The sequence below is a fragment of the Tenrec ecaudatus genome, chromosome 9, assembly GCF_050624435.1.
Source record: "Tenrec ecaudatus isolate mTenEca1 chromosome 9, mTenEca1.hap1, whole genome shotgun sequence".
NCBI lineage: Eukaryota > Metazoa > Chordata > Mammalia > Afrosoricida > Tenrecidae > Tenrec > Tenrec ecaudatus.
Genome location: NC_134538.1, coordinates 115,492,973 through 115,515,794, shown reverse-complemented (window position 1 = coordinate 115,515,794; position 22,822 = coordinate 115,492,973). Strand labels below are relative to the sequence as shown.

Sequence of the window (22,822 nt, the reverse complement as noted above, 5' to 3'; positions counted from 1 at the left end):
ACGTAGTCTACTGAAAAATGGCCACACTGTTTCAACAAACTGGTTTGAATGACTAGGTTGGCATTCCTCGTATTGCTCATACCCTGCTAAATGCCCTATTCCCAAGCACACTGGGAGACCAGGGCTAGCTCACGTTCAGAAATATTCCACTTGGTAAGGCACCCAGGTGCCATGGGAAGAGCAAGCACCTAATTAATATATGATTTCATTTGGGTCGGTTTCTGAACACAGGCCACAGCTCAATAAGGACCTTATTTTACTTTTTAAAGCTTTCTTTTTCCCCATATAGAATTACTACAAGTTATTAATTAACAATCTTTTTCTCAGTTAATTAATAAATTTGATAAAAATGTGGCATTAACTTGGATTTCATCTTGCAAATAATCTTTTTATTTCCATTAGCCTTCCATACCATGAGTTATCAAGTCAACTGAATTTAAATGAACTAAAGGTAACATTGTATTGAAAGATAAGAAGTGTATGAAAAAATTTCCTGGAGGGAGCACATATTTTTTTCCAGGGAGTCCTGAAGTTTTTAGGAGTGCTATTGCCAAATTAGGATTTTATTGGTGCATCCTTGTGGGAAGGGCTCATAATTAACACAAGGCAAAGAAGGGACCAGGGTCTGAAGATGGCCCTTGCTCGGCTGGAGTCCTGTCCTAACCCATCAGCAGAAGACATGTTGGTCAGAAAATAGCACATTAATACATTCTTTCCCCGGTCAGAGTAAACTGCATCAAACTTGCCAAATACCAACTCAGGTAGCTCCATTTTTCCAGCCCACATTCCTGCTGCCTTTTCAACTGGGTGGATGGTTTTCACTTCCCTTCTCTTAAAGAGTAGCTGGCTCACATAGGTTATCAGGTTTCCATCCCAGCGGCTGCTGCATTTCCACAGTGAGGGAAAGAACTCTCAAAGGTACTTTGGGATGAAAGCGAGGGGATAAATGTGAAGAATTATATTTTTATTTCTTCTCTTTGGAGGGATTATTCTATAACTTGTGTGTTTAGCTTGGAGGGCTCTTGTGATTTGATTTCTCTTCTGAAGAAGCCAAGCAGCCACCCAGATGGCGAGCACGTCGCATTTCAGCGGAGTGTAATTCGATTTGGATGTGCTCTGAAACTCGCTTGGAAAGGTCCCTCCAGTAATATCCGCCCCCCACCCCCACCCCTACCAATCCCTTACAAATTTCAATTTAAAATTCCCGCCTCGGCTCCGTGCGCAAACAAGCTGCAGGGAGCTTGAATGGTGAGTGGCAGAGTGGCTTAAGAAAGACTTTTTAACCATTTAAATGAAAGGTTAAAAATAATTGCTTTTCTCTTGGAACCTTGGGTTTGACCCGGAAACCATGTATATTACATAAAGTGTAAAGTCTAGGACCTTTGGCCTTATTTTTATCATTAAGATTCCCAACCCGTTTTGGAACCCACATGCGTATTCCATCCACTCCATAATTGCAGGTGGCTCTTCTGCACGGGGCACTGTACTACGCACTGTCTGGTAAAAGAAAGCTAAAAAGCTATTCTGCGTCCGGACATTTTCAAGCCTTAGGAATCCTGGCTGCTTGTGAGCGATCACAGGCCTGGAGTTCAAAGCAGCAGCGCCCCCTGGCGTTTCCAAGCCCAGGTCCTGACCGAGGCAGGCAGCCACACCATTCTTCCACAGAGCAGCCGGTGGATGAGAACTGCGTCCCTTCTCATCAGCAGCCCAGAGCTTAAGTACAGTCTTAGTTACTGTAGGAAATTACAAGCATCACTAAAGTATGTTGGGAAAAATATGTATCTATCTATCAAACATATGTATTTTAAATCTTATAGCACCAAACTTCCTAGGAATCTCTTAACATTTATGGATTTGGCCTTCATTAAAATGGTCATTTCCATGGTTTCAATGACGACTTCCTAAGTCTTAACCAACTTAGGCAAGCCAGATCTCATATTGAAAGTCTCCTATCTTCATATTCTGTTTCCCTTCTTTTTTGTTCACATATATAGATTTATTTGTTGTGGGGTTTTTATTTTGCTTTAGTTGTTTTGTTTTGTTTTAAATCATTTTATTGGGGGCTCATACACTCTTATCACAATCCATACATACATCCATTGTGTAAAGCACAATTGTGCATTTGTTGCCATCATCATTCTCAAAACATTTGCTTTCTGCGTGAGCCCTTGGTATCACCTTCTCATTTTTTGCCACCTCCCTCCCTGCTTACCCCTCACCCATGGGCCCTTGATAATTTATAAATTATTATTATTTTGTCCTATCTTACACTGTCCTATGTCTGCCTTCTTCCACTTTTCTGTTGTCTGTCCCCCAAGAAAGAGATTAAAGGTAGATCCTTGTAATCGGTTCCCCATTTCCACCCCACCCTCCCTCCACTCTCCTGGTATCCCCACTCTCACCACTGGTACTGAAGGGATCATCTGTCCTGGATTCCATGTGTTTCCAGTTCCTATCTGTACCAGTGTTCATCCTATGGTCTAGCCATATTTGTAAGGTAGAATTGGGATCATGATAGTGGGTGGTGGGGGGAGGAAGCACTTAGGAACTAAAGGAAAATTGTATGTTTCATCGTTGCTACACTGCACCCTGACTGGCTCATCTCCTCCCTGCAATCCTTTTGTAAGGGGATGTCCAGTTGCCTACAGATAGGTCTTTGGTTCCCAGTCTGCACTCCCCCTCATTGACAATTATTTAATTTGTTGTTCTTTGATGCCTGATACCAGATCCCTTCAGCACCTGGTGATCACACAGACTGGTGTGCTTCTTCCATGTGGGTTTGTTTTCTTCTGAGTTAGATGGCCGCTTGTTTACCTTCAAGTCTTTAAGACCCTAGATGCTGTATCTTTTGATCGCCAGGCTCCATCAGCTTTCTTCACCACATTTGCTTATGTACCCATTTGTCTTCAGCGATCGTGTCAGCAAGGTGAGCATCATGGAATGCCAGTTTAATAGAAAAAAGTATTCTTGCTTTGAGGGAGTACTCGAGCGGAGACTCAATATCCATATGTTACCTTAACACTAAACCTACACATATATGCACATAGTTTTATTTCCCAATCCTCATATGTAAATATATTTAAATATGTACATGCATCTATTTAGACCTCTATACATGCCCTTTGCCATATTCTCTTTTCACACACTTGTGCACACACATAATGATCTGGTACAGATCAAAACCAAACTATTTAAAAATAATGTTTACTTCAAAATGGTATTCTTTAAAATATTATATCTCTTTCTTCAGGCCTTTTTCAAACTTAATTATTCTGTTAGAGTCTCAATTTGTATCCATGTTAAATTGAAAAGCTAAAGTAGATGAAACTTTTTGGTTAGAGAAAATATAAGTATTTTCCTATATATATAATTTTTGAATACTACCTTTGAGGATGTGAGTACCAGTACTAGGATGAAGGAGTACAGGAGTAGGGTACAAGAGAATAAAAATTAACTGTCGAAATAAATGCAAGAAAAATATGTATATATTCTCAGGAATGCACGATAACATCTGTATCAAATCACAGTGAACCATAACCTTTTTGATTCATCATCAGTGAGGAGTTTTACACTTAACTGTTGGCAGGTAGACCCAGACGGATGATAAAGATAAGTAACAACAAAACACATGCCCGTCTGTTTTTGTATGCTTAGTTTCTGTACATCTTATGATTAGTCCTATGGACCACACACACTGTCGCAGCATCGCACTTGCTCAGGTCATCATTCTGACATGCTCACTACGGGTTGTTCAAAGAGGGGACTTCTAAAGACACTGACAACAAAAAGCAATAATAATGGAAACTAAAAAAAAGAGATTTAACCTGTACCGCAACCAGCTTATCACAGTCATTGGAATGGAATCCTGTCAGAAGTCAGGGGATAATGGTACTCGGACATGTCCACGTTTCCGTATGACACTCTTTATTGTCTACAAATACTATTCTGATAGTAATAAATAACTCTAAACATCAAGAATGCAACAGAAGAACCTCGTACAGTCATGCCATTCTTGTATCACCGCCTAAGAAACATGGAGAAAACAGAATCATTTCTATTCACTCATTGGGATTTGGTGACTGGAGCTTTGTGGCTTTGTACCTGAACACGGCTCTGTCCTGTCAGAGGGCGGCAGGACTGGCACGGGGACCGTGTTCAGCTCCCAGTGGAAAAGCGACGTTAAGAGTGCGCTGGTGGCCATACATGAATTCTCAGATGACTCGTCTCAATTAAATGAATTGAATCTATTTGTAAATCCAAATGAGACATGGTCATTTTATTCCATCCTTCAAATGTGCAAAGAATGGCTAGTTTAAGCGTGTTGTCTTTTGTCATCTAGTTTCTAGATTAACAGAAATTTAGATCAATCCCACTGAAGTTCTCCAATGAGACATTTTCTTAATTCTAGTGGTTCAAAGAAAGGCACTAACGAAGAGAATATCGATAGTTCTCCTAATGTCCCGAGTGAATCAGAGATGGAGAATTAATATGTGACAATAGTTACTTTCTCCACTAAATGTATATAAAGTATTCATCTAATTGGGTATTGCAAATAGTGATTTCTTCTGTGTAATGTGTGTGATATCAGGTACTAAGTCACAATTGACTTTTCCAGAAGAACATACAGAGACCTTATAGCATCTGCACTTAGTTTAGCATCAAACTGGCTCAAATTATCATACTTTGAAATGTAATATTCTTGCTCCCAGCACTAAGAAATAGTTATGACAGTGCAAAGTAGTCAAAGAAAGGCTAAGCATGCATAACTGAAGTGGAAGAATAAGGTTCAAAACCATATGATGATAGAGACCGTGATAATTACCAATTAGAGTGGAGATGAAGGAGGAATTGGGGTCAAAAGGACATCTGCCCCTTCCCCTCTCAGATCTGTGCGATTCCAGGTGGAACAGGGGCTCCTTCGAAGAAAAACAGAAAGGACGTTAGGAAACTGTCAACTTTGATAAGCACTTGATTGCTCGGATAACATGGCTCAACTCTTGATTAATTACAAAACACCTTTCGTAAGTACTTCGGATTAAACATGTTTTTTGGGGAGTGAACTTGATTTTTTAACGAAGCATCTGACTCTTACAGACCCTCGGCATTCTCTGTCTCTTCCGCTTGTTACCACTTGACCAGATACTGTTAGTCACTTTGCGATGTGCCAGTGAGGTATTCCAATGGAAGTGAAACTTGGTGAGGGCAGGTTACCAAATGAGGAAAATGGACCCAAACCAAAGACCCTGTCATTGAGTCAACGCGGATTCACAGTGATTCCTCCCCAACCCCCGGCACTCCGGGGGTTTCTGGCAATGTCCGTAAATGTTTCCAGGACTAGAAAGCCCAGTCTTTCTCCTGCAGAGCTGCCCCTAGTTTCAAACTTTGGACCATACCAATCTCAGCCCTACGCGTCACCACACCACCACCAGGGATCCTGATAAAAATGGAAATCGGCTTTTAGTCTAAGCAGGACATCACTGATTTTTGAGTAATTTGTTCAATAATTAACTTTTCAAGGGACATTTTGAAAAAGTTATTTTCAATTACTTTTATTCATCACCTATTCTTTGTATACATATCAAATATCTAACTTCTTAGAGAAACATATCATACAAATAATTTGTGCATACATATGCATATAACTTCTGATCAGTATTTCAAGTTCTGGATTCACACAATGAGATACTGAAAATAAATATTTCCATGAAAAACTACTAGTCTCACCCTCTTCTATTTCATATCACACAATCACAGACATTTTCTCAGAATGTTCCCAGATTTCAAAAATCTTAAATGATTTAAAAAAAACTTTTTATTACATGTGCTATAAATGACTTGGGTAAAGCAGTTTGGAAATGTGGCAATAAAACTCAGTGTTGAACACCAAACTACTTTGCATTGAATATTGCTGATAATCATTATGTTAATATCATGTGGTATCTATGAGCCTGTGCGTCTGTGACAAAGGACCTACCAACAATCTTAACGCTGAGGTGTGTGGAGAAAGCCTTCTCTCTAGGATGGTCTTGATTGTTCTAGCCCCTGAATTCACTCTCAGTCATCTGCTCTCTCTGAATCAGACCATTCCCAATCAAGTAACTTTCTACTTCCTCTTTTTTTAATTATGGAAAGGTGTCTATTTGAACAAAAGTACATATACACATATGAATAAAAATAGCTACAATAAAATGAGTAGATGCAAAAGTTAAAAAGAATAATTTGGAAGTAGAGACTCAGTGTTGACAGCTGTGGAACTGGAACTTGAAAGCGAGCCTAGTCAGCACTCTGGTAGACTCTGTCTACTTCTGTTTTTGTTTTTAGATCATTGTATTGGGGCTCTTACAACTCTTGTTACAATTCATATATCAATTGTGTAACATGGAAATTGCACTTGGGATGCTACCAGAACCAGACCTTCTTTGTTAATTTCAAAGTTTCAGTGACTCCTATTTCCCTCCAGCCTTTTCCTTATAATTGAACCTCAGCTTTTGAACAAATGAGGCCTCCTTCTCCCCAAAGGGGTGTGTGGCTACACTGCTCTGTTCAGCCAAATGGTTGACTAATTAGTCAAGGGCGCAAATTCAAGAGAATGACTGGGATGGTTTTGTGAGTTCACATCCCACTGATGACAAATGAGAAGGGAAGAAAGGGGCTTTTTACATTGGAATGACTCGTCCACAAAGCTACCGAAGAAGTTTCACCCAAATTTGAAAAACATGCCCAATAGTATTGTTATGTGGAAGAGTAAATGATCACTTCTATGAATATGCCACTTTAGACATTGTTACATTATAGAAGATATGGAAAAAGACCGGTAGGGTATAAATATTAGGTCCCTTGCAATGTAGTCACATATGGGTCATATGAAAGTGGTGAAGGGATAGAATTTTATCTTTTTCTCTCATGACTTCTAAAGTTTAAAAATTCTATGAGACAGTTTTTATACCTAATGATGGCATTTAATAAATATAACTATATTCTTTAAACAGTAAAATGCTTATTCAAAAATTACACTGAACTAAATTTAAACTGTAAGTGGATAAAACTCTGAACAAAATTTGAAGGAATTCCCAAAGCAAGAGAACCTCAGGTTTGGAACAATTGAAAGGTTAGAGGAAGGCAATAAAATGAAAACTATTTAGACTCCACAGGTTTTTCCAAGTGTTCATCAGATTCTAGCTCTCAAGGCTGTTTATTGTTGATTTGTGAATCTGAGGCTTCCAACGTCTGACATTTCAGTAGGTTCATTTTAAGAAAAAATTGGTTCCAGAGAAAACTATAATCCCAAAGAAACATGGAAAACTGACATTTTGAAAACAATTGGGTAAATCCAGTGTTATTTTAGAATTTTTAGTTAAACACAAGACACAAATTTGTGCAACATAAAGGAATTTCAAAACGTTCCTGGAAAAATTCTATTAGTTTTCTTAAAATCATTTTAAGGGGGCAGGGCGAGGCTCTCAGAAATCTTATGACAATCCATCACTCAGCTGTATTAAGCACACTTGTACATATTGCCATCAACATTCCAAAACATTTTCTTCCTACTTCAGCCCTTGCAGTTTTCCATGAAAGTTTTTTTTAAATACTTTTATTGGGAGGGTCGTACATCTCTTGTCACAATCCATACATTCCTCCAATGTGTCCAACACATTTGTACATATGCCATCATCATTTTCTTTCTTCTTTTTTTTAAATCATTTTATTAGGGGCTCATACAACTCTTATCACAATCCATACATTCATCAATTGTGTAAAGCATGTTTGTACATTCATTGTCCTCATCATCCTCAAAGCATTTGCTCTCCACTTAAGCCTCAGGTATCAGGTCCTCATTTTTTCTCCTCCCTCCCCGTTCCCCTCTCCCTCATGAACCCTTGATAAATTATAAATTATTATTTTGTCATGTCTTGCCCTGTCCAACATCTCCCTTCACCCACTTTTCTGTTGTACGTCCCCCAGGGAGGAGATCACATGCAGATCCTTGTAATGGGTTCCCTCTTTCCAACCCACTCTCCCTCTACCCTCCCAGTATCTCCACTCACACCACTGGTCCTGGAGGGATCGTCTGCCCTGGATTCCCTATGTTTCCAGTTCCTATCTGTGCCAGTGTACATCCTCTGATCTAGCCAGACTTGCAAGGTAGAATTGGGATCATGATAAGGGGTGGGGGTAGGAAACATTTAGGAACTAGAAGAAAGTTGTAGTTTTCATCATTGTTGCATCGCACCCTGACTGGCTCATCTCCTCCCTGAGACCCTTGGGTAAGGGGATATCCAGTGGCCTCAAATGGGCTTTGGGTCTCCACTCCACAGTCCCCCCGCCCCCATTCACTATGGTGAGATTTTTTTTGTTCTGATGATGCCTAATACCTGATCCCTTCGACTCCCCATGATCGCACAGGCTGATATGTTTCTTCCATATGGGCTTTGTTGCTTCTGAGATAGATGGCCATTTGTTTACCTTCAAGCCTTTAAGACCCCAGACGCTATATCTTTAGATAGCCGGGCACCATCAACTTTCTTCACCACATTTGCTTATGAACCCATTTGTCTTCAGTGATTGTATTGTGGAGGTGAGCACACAATGATATGAGTTTTTTGTTTTTTGATGCCTGAAAACTGATCCCCTCAGCAAATATAGGGATACACGTGGTAGACAGCTAAAAAGGAGGTGAGGAAAGGAAAAAAACAATAATAATAAAAATGGGTAGAGGGGGCATGGAGCGCTAACCCACCCAAGGAGAGGGTATTGTTTATATCTCCACAGGGAAAGAGGGACCAGACTTCAACCCAGTGCTCCATGAAAGTTTTATAGTTGTCTTGCCCTTGAAGTAATTTGAGTTTCTGAAATCACATATTCTTATATGAAGCCCAAATTTGACTCTGAAAATCCTGATGAGACAAATGCCTCCGATCCAAGGTTAATTATACCTTGAGTAAATGGTTCCCACCTTTAACCAAGAGAGTACAAATACCGATCTCTCATTAACTCAATTTACAGCGAAAATGGGTTAACAAGTGGATCGCCTCAAAGCATGGTCAAGCTAAATCAATTTTTAAAATCTGCTTTTCCATTACTGCTAAAAATTCATATACTTTCATATCCTAAAACATATCCGTGTGCAAATCTATCATTTTTATTTTTAAAGTACTGTGTTCTGAAGTTGCTAATTTTTCAATTCAGTATTTTTTAAAAGATAAAACTATCCCTATTTTAAGAAAATACTATTAATTTTATATACAAAGGGGGGGGGGGAAGGCCCAGTTACTTCCAATGTTATAAGAATATTTTCATTTTATTCATACACTTGATTAACACTCTGAATGTTAAGTAATTAAAACATTATAGACAATGTTAAGTTAGATTAAAGATTGGGATATTTAAAATTTTGAATAAATAAGTTTCAATAGATACTTTGAAGCTTGTAGCATTTGTAATAAAACAATCATTCCTGGACTCAAACATCCTTACTTTCTATAATTTCCTCAACTTATAAATTCAGACAGGTCTTTGCCTCTGTTTCCAGCATTGGCAGGGCATCTGAATTGCTGCTATTGGATAGTGTTACAAAACTGTGAAAGCTCCGGATGGTGATAAATCAATCAGCTAATTTGACATATTTTCTCAAAACAGTGTAATATAGAACCTATCAGTATGTTTTATTTGAAACATGGTGTACCTTAAAAAATAATGTACTTTTCAAATGGATGTTTTAGTTTCTATGTTAACGGAGACTGTAACCAGAATAGGCCACTCATGGCTCTCGTGGTGTGATTATTAAATAGCGTTGGCAGTTAAGGCTAGTGAAGGGCCGGCATGTTCCTGTGAGTGGCTCAGAGGCCACAAGCAGTCACAATTTGACGGAAAGTTGTTGAGCTCAGCCTAATCGCTCATAAAAGCCATAGCTTTTATCACAGCTGTTCAGACGCCTTGGCTAATTGCCAAGTGAGTGCGTGGTTTCACTACTTTTCATCTAAGTATATTTTGAACAATTACAGTGATAAAGCACTTTATTTGACACTCCTAACCTTACAAATAAGTCAATCCTAGAATAGCTAAGGACATGGCATTATCTTTCACTTACTAAATCAGTGTTTTAGGACATTTGTGTGTGTGTGTATTTGTCAAAAATTACAGCTAACAAAAACATGAAATTATTGCCTCTTCCGTGAGCACACTACAATGCTATTTTGAAGCATAAATCTTATACCAATGGTTCTCAACCTGTGGGTCGCGACCCCTTTGGGGGTTGAATGACACGTTCACAAGCGTCGCCTAACACATCCTGCATATCAGATATTTACATGACGGTTCATCACAGTAGCAAAATGACAATTATGAAGTAGCAATGAAAATAATCTTATGGTTGGGGGGGGTCACCACCACATGAGGAAGGATGAGAACCACTGTCCCAGACGATGGTAAGTATACATTTGCAGTGACTAAATCAATTCTCAGGAACAGGAAACAATTCAGAAAGAGAACTTCTGTTGGAGATAAGATGCACAATACCACTAAACTTCTTTCAGCTTCTCCCAACCTTTCCATATCTTCCAAAGTACTTATTCCATGGAAACTAAGTCCCTCGGGTCACAGCTCTGCTGCTGGAGAAGATGTTTGAAAGTCCATGGACTGGGAAGACAACAAACAACGCTCGCTTGGAAGACGGACAGCCAAATGCGCATTCGATGTAAGGCTAGCTAGCCTTCATCTCACGTACTTTGGACATCCTTTCAGCACCGACAGCCAAATGCGCGTTCTATGTAAGGCTAGCTAGCCTTTATCTCACGTACTTTGGACATCCTTTCAGCACAGAGCACTCCCTGGAGAAGGCCATCACACTTGTGAAGGTCGCAGCGTGTAAAAGAGAGACCTTGGGCAAGATGGATTGGCACAGTGGCTGCTCGATGGGCTCATCTATGAGGTCAGTTGAGAGGCTTGCACAGGGCTGGTAGCCTCTCCCGTGGCGCACGGCGCCACTGAGCCAGAACCTACTGGAAGAGCGGCTGGCAACAAATGCCACCCTCGATTGGCAACCAGCTTCCAACACTCCTTTACCTGAATTGATGCGTAGCTTCTGTGGTGAGCAGAATGCCTGCCCCAGCCTCGCCCCCACATACACCCATCCCCCTGTCCCTGCAAAATGTTCACATCTCAATCTCTGGAATAGTTTCCATACAAAAGGGAATTTGAAGATGCAATTAAATTAAATCCTTGGCACAGGAAAATCACTCTAGATTTTCACTCTAGGCTTTCCTGGTGGCCCAAACTCACTGCCCTCAAGTCAATGCAGACTCACAGTGACGCCTCAGTGGACTCCTGAGACTGTGACTATTGATGAGAGTAGAAAGCCCAGTCTTGCTCCCACGGAGCTGCTGTGGATTTGAACTGCCAACCGTTAAGATTACAGCCCAATGTGTAACCACTACACCACCAGCACACCTATGTAACGAGAAGTCTTGAAAAGTCCAGGGAGGAGATGTTCTGATGGATGCAAAGAACCAGTGACACATTCAATAAGGACCTGGCCACTTTACAGAGCAGAAAGAAGGCCCTGGGCCACGGAATGCGAGTGGCACCTGGAAGCTACAAAAAGCAGGGAAGTGGCATCTCTTCTGGAGCCTCAAGGAAGAAGATAGCCAAGCTGACACCTTCATGTAATCCAGCAAAACACAGCTCAGATGCGCGAGCTACATAATTTTCAGATAATACATTTGCATTGCTTCAAGCAGCTAGATTTGTGATAAAACCTTACAGCAGCCAAATACAACTACCCCAGGCCCTGTGACGATACTGTTTCACACCCAAGACCTTCTAAACCAGCGGTTCTCAACCTGTGGGTCGTGACCCCTTGGGGGTTGAATGACCTTTTCACAGGGTTCGCCTGATTCATAACAGTAGAAAAATTACAGTTATGAGGTAGCAACAAAAATAATTTTATGGTTGGGGGGGCAACACATGAGGAACTGTATTAAAGGGTTACGGCATAAGGAAGGTTGAGAACCACTGACTTAAATGGTGACTTCCTTTCTACCCACACATTATATTCTGGGAGAAAATGTCAGTATTATTTGGGACCCTGGACACTAATTCCAGATCACCAGCACATAAACCAGAAACAAAATCAAAAACTAAACTCACTGCCGGTCAATGCTGACTCATAGTGACCATGGAGGACAGGGGAGAACTGGCCCTGTGGGTTTCTGAGTCTGTCCCTCATTAGGGGGATAGAAAGCCCTGCCTTTCTCCAGAGGACGGCTGTGGTTTTCCACTTGCTGATGTTGCAGTGAGTAGCCAGCTCAGATCCGCTATGCCATTTTCAAATACCTTTGTCCCTATCATCGGTCACTGACATCCAGAGTATCTACAGTCACAATCATCGCATCAGAACACTATTCTGCATCCTAAATCTATCTTGTGGGCCAGAGAATCTCCGTGCCCGCGTGCTGATTCCACCATCATCTTTCCAGTGGCCCGGATCTTCAAAACTACTGTCCTTCTGCACAACAGCACAACGCCGCTCTGGGAACCTTGTCACTGAGTACAACTGCTCAAGGAGGAAACCATAGCTTGACTATTCTGTTGACGCACCACCGCCTCTCCTGCTTCCAGCTAGGGAACGTGGTTACTCACCCTACCAAGGATATTCTTGGGCCTCATACTGACCTCCAAATTTATGCTTTCCAAAATGGATCAGTCACTTGTCTCCTTTTCCTCCTTAGTCAGCAGTCCTGTTTCTTTGACCCGCACATGCTCATGGGTGTCTGCCTCCCCATCGTGAGCGTACTGAGACGTTCAAGAGAACCACTCCAAAACAGAGAACAACCGCACCCCGCTCAGCTGGTCTCGACTCTCAAACCTGCCGAGTAATTTACGCTTGCCTAGTCCTTTTTCTTCCAATTCCTTTGAGCTACTACATAACATACAAACCTTTCACTGCATTCAAAACACAACCCCACTGCTTATGTTTGATAGGAAGATAGACTTCTATCACTTTTATTATTACTTAAAAAGAGAAATATCTGTTGTTGCCTGTTTGCTATATGCCGAGCCAGGAACCGGCAAGACAATGGTAAACAAAATGAAGTCCTAAGCCTGAGCACGCTATTGCTCATTAAACACTCTCAAGTCGACCTCTGTCTCGTTATTTTACAGTTTCTTTCTGAAACATCGGACGCTACTGCCTGTCCTTTGGCATTATTTTATTTCACTCCTATATCACGTGTCACCTTGATTTTAATCGTCGCCATCTCAGCAGTCTTCTGGTCACTGGGCATCAATTCCTTAATCTGCTGCCGAATGCTTTCTAAACTGTGAATGTCATTGAGTCAGTCCCCTTCTCCTCTAACCTCCAGAATAAAATCTAAATTCCTTTGGATTTTATATACGAAAATGCATACCAAGGTCCTGTTTTACATTTAAGACACCTATACTGTCTGGGCCCCATCCCTTGAGGAAAATAAAAAGAGTCTCTGAGTATTGAACAGTCCTTCCTTCATCCGTCTTGGACTGCGAATGCGCACCGAGCCCCAAACCAAACCCAAGGCTATCAAGGTAATGCCAACTCAGAATAGGACCGGGAGAACGCGCAGGACAGAATAACACTACGAGTAGGACAGGGTAAAAGTGTTCCTATAACTTTCCAAGAGTGTAAGTCTTTACACAATTAATGAGCCTGGCCTTTCTCCCGTGGAGAAGCTAGTGGTTTTGAACTGTTGACCTTACGGTTAGCAGCCACTGTATAGCCACTAGCACCGCAGGGTTCCAAATAGGCCCACGTAGCCTTAAACTCTCAGCACAACCCTCACTATTCCTAGGAAGTGATAGGCAAGCGATTTCCAATCCTACTAGCCATCACTTTTGCCTTGCTGTCCTCCCTATAGGATCATATGAAACATTCTTTGATATCATTTAGTGCCCTGCATTAAAATTCACTTTCTTCACAAAGGTTGTTTCTTTAAGGAAACACTTTTTGTGACATTTAAGTTTTAATTCCCCATATTAAATAAAGTTCCTGGTATACAGTAAAGCCTTAATAATTTTATTTTGTTTGACTAAATATAATATTTCCAGGAATAGTTATTTTCTTTCTTATGTGACCTTAATTTTTTTCCTTTACATCCAAAGAAACTCATAAAAACTTAAGTGTGAAGGTATGTTGAAAAAATTACCTTCTTTTATCCATAAAACAAGTCTGTGAAATTCCTGGTATTTTGAATTTAAATACATTTGATGTATTTCAATCCATTAGAGTTCTTACCCTTCTTGATGAATGCACTGGCCAGCTTTGGGCACAGGTCCCTCGTGAGGCTGACAATTAAGCCCATGTGATGCGACCTCTAATAATTTTGATAGCATTTGAATTATTAGAGATATTTATATTTTTTAAACTCCAAAAGATATTTACTCCATTAAAACTTTAATTTTCATTAAATACGCATTTTCTTGTTTCCATTTTTTTAATTTATAGATATCTTACAATTTTGAGGATTGGTATTTACCAGAGTATAGCTGTTGTTAGCTGTCATCAATTTGGTTACAAATCAGGGTGACCCCACGTGAAGTGACCAATGTGAACAATTACTTTTAGAGGGGAGAAGACAAAATTATTTTGAAAACTAAAAAAAATTAGAAGATTCAAAAGTGGAGCTAATCAGGACTTTCTTTGATAAAGTAACTCCAAAGCCTTTGCTTCCCAGATTTATCTAAAAAACAAAAACAACAAAATCCTCACTACCATTGAGTTCACTCTGAGTCATCAAAACCTTCTCCAAGAGGGGAGAACTGTCCCAGCGAGTTCCAAGACTGGAATTCCATAAGGAGGTAGAGAGCCTCCTCTTTCTCTCACAGAGCCTCCCCAGGCCCATAGTCCTTATCAAAATAAGCAGGTAAACGCTGAATTATATTTTACTGATTAGACATGCTACAATTCTAGTGGATCCTGGACTAAAATTTTGGGAAGAAAATTAGAATACAATCGAACAAAGGGTTATGCTTCACTCTTTGCCTTATCTTGATAGAAACATAGAATCGGGATAGTAACACTGTGTATTTTAATTAGTTTTGACTGCAATTAACTGTGGGGAAATTGATTAGATTGCAAAAATGACTAAAGAAAGAATGGATATGTTGTTAATTTCCTCAGCTACTCAATGAAGATAATATCATTTTATATACAAAATCAGTTTTACAATTTATGATGAACATCTACCAGTATATTAATTCTTCAGATGAATATTTCATAATTAAAACAATTCCAATTATTTCCCAAAAAAGGGGGGGAAGACTTATAAAGATGATTTTTTTTTAAAGGTGATTTTTTTATCACCAAATGCTTGGTTCATAACAGTATATAATCTAAACTCAGTTCACTGCTGTAGAGTCAGTTCTGGCTCATGGCAACCTCGCCGGCCAAGGTAGAACTGTCCTTCTGGGCTTCTGAGATTGTAACTCTTTATAGGAGTAGAAAGCCTCGTCTTTGACCAGGTGTAATTTAAAATAATATGGAAATTATCTGTTACTCAAGACTTTCCTTCCCCTCAGGCTGAGTTAAAGTCATTCTCTTGATAGTGTGTTTGGTAGTAAAACTTCAATATTGAATTGAGAGTAAAGACTGAGTTACTCTTAAATTTTCCTAAACTGATGGCTGGACAGTAGTTTTAGTAACATAATTCATCAGTTGCTCCAAGGTTTGAGAGCAGAGGTTTAACGACATATGACAGAAAGATACATGGATTCAATTCCTCTTGACTCTTCAGATCTCAGTAGGATATTTTTGCAACTTTCTACAACTGAGGTGTGGAAAATGTTTAAGAAAAGAAGGAAGAATATTTACTTTATCCTGGACAGTTCTGATATTATGGAAAATGAGGAAACGCCATACTGTTATTGCCTTGCATGAATGAAAGCTAACTTTAAAATTCACCATATAGTCAAGAATTCAAGTTTTTCACATGAATTTGACAGCTCGTGGTAGGTCTTAAATGCAGTGTTTAATTTAGTGCATAACCGAGTAAAGTAAAAAACAGCGAGTAACACAATTTCCTTTTGTGAAGTGGAATTTAGCAGCCAAGCCTACCAGAAAAAATTGAGGCCTGGTGACATTGCCAGTGACCCCAAAGCAATCGCATTTTGGGTTCAAGCCCTCGGCCAGGCTAGTGTTTAGCCCTAGTGAGGATTCTGTGCACCCCTCACCGGGGTGTTCCTTTATCTGTGTTTTAACAGCTGGGATTCTGCCTGAGTAATGTGCTTCAACCTCACCAGACCTAACGAGGGTCAGCAGTGGGGGGCTGCACGGTTTTGTTTCAACGTAACATGGAAACGATTTTTCAAGGGATCTATTTAGTCTACACATATGAAGATATCTATATGCACCCACCAGAACCATATCTCTAAAGAATAAATGGTACCTCTTTCTAGAGCAGTGTTCCCTTGTAGGCCCTGAGGGGAAACTTACAGAATCCATCACGCCTGCTATCGGCAGTTCTTAATAGGTGTGAGTCACTAAATATCACGCGTTAAATGTGATGCCAATTAAGTGAAATGAGCATTTCATGAACTAATATTATTCTTGTCCTCGGTGCCACTGGGATATTCTGAAAGATGTCAGAAGAAAACTACAACACAAAGTCGACAGAGCAAATCACATCATCATTTTTATTACCTATTTCCAGTTTTTAGAGAAAAAATAGCAAATTACACAGGGCTCATTGTGTACGTTGAAAGACAAAAGTCCTTGTTGAAGAAGCAACCTGAATGGAAGGCGGCTGGTGTTGAGCTGGGTCCTGCCCTGAGCCTCACCCTCCCTTAGCTGGCAGGCACCCGGCGCTCTCTGTTAGGCGCTGGTCTGCAGCAGTGTGCCCGCCCACCCCACAGGGAGGGCACCCAGGCTGTGCTCATGGTGCTACAGATGGTGTGGCCATGGAGACAGGACCTTTCCCCAGCTTGCCTCACAGGCGAAACTGGCAGCGAGCGCACAGAGCCACCCTCGATGCCCTCCCTCGAGTCCCAGTTCCTGGACCCTGCATTGAAGTGCCCAGACTGTTGCCCGGATCTCCTTGTGGCCAGGCCATCCTCCACCTTCTGCCCACAGCCTGCTGTCTCATCTGTGGCCTCCAGCGCTTCCCTGGAAGGTGCTGCAGACTCCTTCTCCCCGCAGGCCCAACAGCCTACCAGGGCCCTGCACTGGGCCCTGTTGGTCTGGGGAGGGGTGCAGCAGCACCCACAATGGCTCCCTTGGTCAGTCCCATTAATGCCTGGCTGCCTACTAACTCCTACACTGAGAGCCTCCTGTGCTGCGCCCCAGGTCTTCCTACTTCTCCAGGCCAGGGTGCCACAAACACCTCTGCCTGGAAAACACAACAGACACTGCCTTAGGGCAGGTGGCCCATAGCCACCTGTCTCCGCACCTACCTTCTCTCCGGGTTTTACCCACATGACCCAGAATCCTTGCAGCTCAGCCACCGATCCCCTCCGGCTTGGGGCATGAGGTCGCCATTCTTTTCTCATGTCTGCTTGTAGGTGGGGATGGGACTGGCCTGGAAGGCCTGGCTAGAGAAAAGGGGAGGGGCACGTCGAGCTGCCTCAGCCGGATGGGAAGTCTAACTAAACTGCCCCCTGTTCGGCACCTCACTGACCCCCTAGAGAAGGGCAGAGCTGGCAGCCCTGGGACCTTAGGGCCATCCAGGATGCTCCTCGACTGGGTCTCCGTCCTCCCAGAGGACGGTGGCATCCCTGGCCCAGCCAGCCATGCCTGTTCCAGGGGCCTGGCCTGTCCCTTTGCTGGCATGTGTCATTTACTGCTGGGAGTGGGCATGTGGGCACAGAGGGCCCCCCACACTCATCCCCTCACAGGTCTTGTCTCTTTTAAACCTGCTCCACTGATATGGTACTTTATGAGTGTTTTACCACGTTATGATTAGAACATGTTTGTTGGTTAGGAAATTCTTTAGAAAATGCTCTATATTTTTCATCTTCCTGTGTATGGACTTAAAATTCTACAAAGATATTCAAGGAAACTTTACCTTAAATGAAGACTAACATAAATTGGTATCGGCAGTTTCCTGTTATATGGAATATGCTACTCTTGTTAGGTGCTTTTGAATCAGTTATGACTCAAAGCGACCCTATGCGCAGTAGTACAAAGCACTGCTGGGTCCCAAGCCATCCCCACAATCGCGGCTATGTTTGAGCCGCTTTTGCAGCCACTACGTCAATCTATCCAGTTGAGGGTGTTATTCTTTGGTGCTGATGCAAGTATGGTGTTCTCCTCCAGGGAATGGTCCCTCTTGGTGACATGTCCAAATTCTGTGAGCCCAAGTCTCTCCATCCTTGCTTCCAAGGAGCATTCTAATGGAATTGTTTGTTCTGGTAGTTTGTGACATATTCAGTATTATTTACCAAGAGCATAATTCAAATACCTCAGTTCTTCAATTTTCCCCCTTTACTCTCCTGCTTTCACAGATTTCTGAGGTGACTGAAACACCATGGTTTGAGTCAGGTGCCCCTTTGTCCTCACAAGTGGCATCTTTGCCTTAAATGCCTTCAAGGGGTCTTTGCAGAAGATTTACATAATAAATCACATCATTTTATTTCTTGACTGATTCTTCCATGACCATTGTTCATGGCCCAAGTAAAATGAAATACTGGACAGATTCAATCTTTTCTCAGTTCCTTATTTTCCAGTTGTGAGAATTTTGGCTTTCTATTTTCTGAGGCGTGATCCATATTGAAGGAGCTTCAAGCCTTCACTCTCAGCATGCATTCTTGCGTTATCTGCAAACTGAAGTATGTGACGAGCCTTCTTTTAATTCTGATGCCACGTTTTTCTTCATACAGTGCAGTAGCTCAGATTACTTGCTCAGCACACTGACTGAATGAAAGTGATGAAGGAACGCGTGCCTGATGGGTACCTTTGTTGGTTTTAAACCACTCAGTATCCCTTGTTCTGTTGGGAGAGCTGCTTCTGAGCCTGTGTACAGATTCTGCTTGAGCACAGTGACGTTTCTAGAGTCTCGTCGTTCCCAATGCACTCCATAATTTGTTATGGTTCTTACAGTTGAGTGTATCTGCATCATCAATAAGCCAGAGGTAAGAATTTTTAGAACGTTCCCTACTGTCAGTCAAGATCTATTGGACATCAGCAATGATACTCATAATTACACATTCTCTGAATCTGGCTTGAATGTCTGTCGGTTCATGCTAGATGTTTTGCTGTATTTTAAAACTATCTGCAGCAAAGTTTTATTTGCACTAGATATTAATGACAGATTAAATAATTTATGCATTTGGTTGGGCCTTTATTGGGATCCCTCGGTTTCAAATGTCTTGGCCAGTCTTGAGGGTTTCCAGCACTGCATCAGTTTGTTGAAGCTTCTCAGGTGGTATTCCAACAGTTCCCAGATTTGTGTTTTAGGCCAATGTCTTCACTTAATAATGATAATAATAAATCTGTACATTGAGTCTCTGAAAAGCCACCTATGTAAATTGAGCAACAATTTTTTACAAAAGAAATCATGTAAGATATTATTGACAAATTTATATAAGATTAAGTAATGTTGTTTTGGGGATAGCCTTTTAAGTATTTATTTAGCATTTTCATTTTTCAAGTACAACATATAAATATAGTATCAAAGCATTAACTTGGATTATGAAATCTCAAGTGAATTTTAGGAAACTAAGTATCCACTCAACATACCAGTGTCGTATTTTATTACAATGCTGTCTCTTGTTCCTCTCCATAAGCAACTCAAGGAGACCCTCTAGGCCCACCGCTATGCTCCTAGCGCAGTTCTCATCATGCTTTCCAAATAGTCTACTAAATAAAATAAAATTGGTTATTTTTGTTAGATGCCAATGAACATGCCAATGATTTTGAAGAAAAAGACATGTATGTAAAATAGAAAAAAAGAATTAGTCATTTATTTTAAAATTTATTTCAATAAATCTATTTTAAATATCTATTTTAAAATCTATTTTAAAATAAAACATCTATTTTAAAACATGAGGAATCTAATAAGAAGGGGAGCAAATTCCCTTTGCTTCTTTTACAGGCAGTATAATTTTCATAAGTAAATTATGGATTATCTAGCAAAGTAATTTGAGTTCTTGGTGGCACTGTGGTTAAAACTTGGGTTTCTAATCCAAGGTCAGTCGTTCAAAACCACCAGTCACTCCGTGGGAGAACAACAGCCTTTCTGTTCCCATCATGATTGACAGTCTTGGGACCCCAGAAGGGACATTCTGCTCTGTCTTGAAGGATCTCTTTAAGTTGGCATCAGCTTGTGGCAATGAGTCTGTTTTGTTTTAACAAACAATGAGGGGTTTGTTTTAATGAAATAATTAAGAAGAATAGAGGACCTATTGTGGTCTCACTTTGAGACCTATGGACTTGTTTCAGATACCAAAAAATAACAAGCAATTAAATAAAAGTTAGGAGGTCTCTAAATTAGAATGTAGTAGTGAAAATGAACTTAATAGTACAATAGATGACTAAGAAAACCACACTGAAGGAGGCGTTTGTGTGTAACCACAAACTCACTAAAGGCATGGGAAAACTAACTTACACACCTTTGACAAGAAAATATTTTAAGTCTAAAAAGAAAAAGAACAATCTATACATACTATGTTGTAATTAGTAAGTTTAGCTTCATAAGAACAAGAGTGTTTTAAGATTTTATTCTAGCTTTGAGCAAATAAATAGAAACATTGTGGATAATGAAAGCCGTTTCTCTCTGAGGGACAAAAAGAAACTTAAAAATAGAAGAGGAAGAAGGCTCATATGAACCTAGTTTTGTTGGAATGAATTCAGAAGTGTAAGCACAAATGTATGGTTCTAATTAATACCTAATAAAGTTAGAAACAGATAGACATAGTAGCTATAACCAAATTAAAGTGGATGCTGTAGAGTTAATCTGACTCATAGTGACCCTGTAGGGCAAAATAAAATTGCCCTACAGGGTTTACTAGGCTGTAAACTGTGACAGAGCAGAAGACCAATTTCAGCAAGCAGAAAGTCACTCTCCCTCACAAAGTGACTGGTGGGTTTGAACTACCAACCCTTGGCTAGGTGCCAATTGCTTAACCACTGCATTACCAAGGCTTCAGAAATATAGATGTCTTGATAGAACCCCTGTCATTACCTGTCAAGAAGGTCTACAAACAAAGACAAACACGAAGAGCATGTTTAGCACCTAGATCTTAGTTCCTAAATACCATCCTCCAACTATACCATCCTCACGGTCCATGGAGCAGCAGTCAATTTCAGGGGCTTGGGCAGTATATGATAAATATGGAATAAGCAAGATAGCATGGAAGTGTTCAATCAGTGATGGAGGGAGGCATGGTGACAGATGCAGGAACCATCCTGAAGGAAGCTCCACTGGCCAAACCTGTTAACTATATGAGCAAATGAAGAAATAAATGTAATACTAGTGATAGACTAAAATCCTAGAATAAAATTAATATCTTGCAATGCATGCTAATATAAGTATATAATATAAGAAATACTTAAACAGGAGAAGAGACAGCTCTTCTTTACAATAAAATCACAACTAACAGATGTAGAAGGAAAATGATAGAAATACAAAATTACCATTTGGTATACCTTGCAGAAGTAGTTACTTTAGGCAAGAATCATTAATGAATGATAAAATCAGTCTGGATAGAGCAAGTTTGGATAGAGCAGAGGTTGTACACTGGTGCATATAGGAGCTGGGGGCACAGGGAGTCCAGGGTGGATGATACCTTCAGGACCAGGGGTATGAGGGGCAATACTGGGAGAGTAGAGGGTGAGTGGTTTGGAAAGGGGGAACTGATTACAAGGATATACATGTGACCTCCCCCCTGGAGGATGGACAACAGAAAAGTTGGTGAAGGGAGACTCCGGATAGGGCAAGATATGACAAAATAATAATCTATAAATTTTCAAAGGCTCATGAGGGAGGGGGAAGCAGGAAGGGAGGGGAAAAAAAGAGGACCTGATGCAAAGGGCTTAAGTGGAGAGCAAATGCTTCAAAAATGATTAGGGCAAAGAATGTACAGATGTGCTTTATACAATTGATGTATGTATATGTATGGATTGTGATAAGAGTTGTATGAGCCCTAATAAAATGTTTTTAAAAAATCAGTGAGCAAAGCACCAGGAGAAGCAGGATCTTTGTACTTTCTCAAAGGAACACCCAAGACACTAATTTAAAAGATGAAACAGTAGACACCAGTGAACAATGAATGTGACCAGCAATGAGGCCTGTGGCAGTGTCCCTCCTACTGTACCACACTGACAATGGAATAGCATCAACCTGTGGTATTGTGGCCAAACTGGAAGAAATATTTCACAAAATCAAACTGAGAGACATCTACAAAATACCCGCTGGTACTCTTTAAAAAGTCAATCAAGGTCACAAAATACAAACACTAGGAAATGTTCAAGGTTGGTGAAGACTGAGAGACAGAGTGACTTAATGCAATGTGAGATCTTAGATTGAATCCTGGGCCAGAAAATGGATCTTAGTTGAGACACGAGTGAATTTGAGTAGATGAAGTTTCGACTGGTTATTAATGCAGTATACTCTCTTTTCCTGGTTTCAATATTCTGCTGTTGCTATAAGTTTAATTGATTTGTTAAAGTATGATTTTTTTTTCATTTTCTAAGTATACAAGTATTTATTAAAGGAATTAAAAAATTTAAGACAATTCTTCAAAGAAATCGCATTGAATGATACTTATTGAAGCGAGAGTTCCCATACATGAGGATAAACTAAATCTCAAGACAGTTAAGATATTAAAGTATTTTCAAGCTGGGCAAATCATAAAGAGGAGC

At 40.5% G+C, this 22,822-nt stretch overlaps 1 protein-coding gene across 1 annotated transcript in view; it reads right to left on the bottom strand.

The window, feature by feature from the left end:
- Window positions 1-22,822, bottom strand: part of SEMA3E (semaphorin 3E) — a 136,777-nt gene that overhangs the window by 74,084 nt on the left and 39,871 nt on the right. Inside the window, exon 4 of the mRNA XM_075557357.1 lies at window positions 4,823-4,916. Coding sequence (XP_075413472.1) covers window positions 4,823-4,916 — 94 coding nt within the window. The remainder of the gene's footprint in view (window positions 1-4,822; window positions 4,917-22,822) is intronic.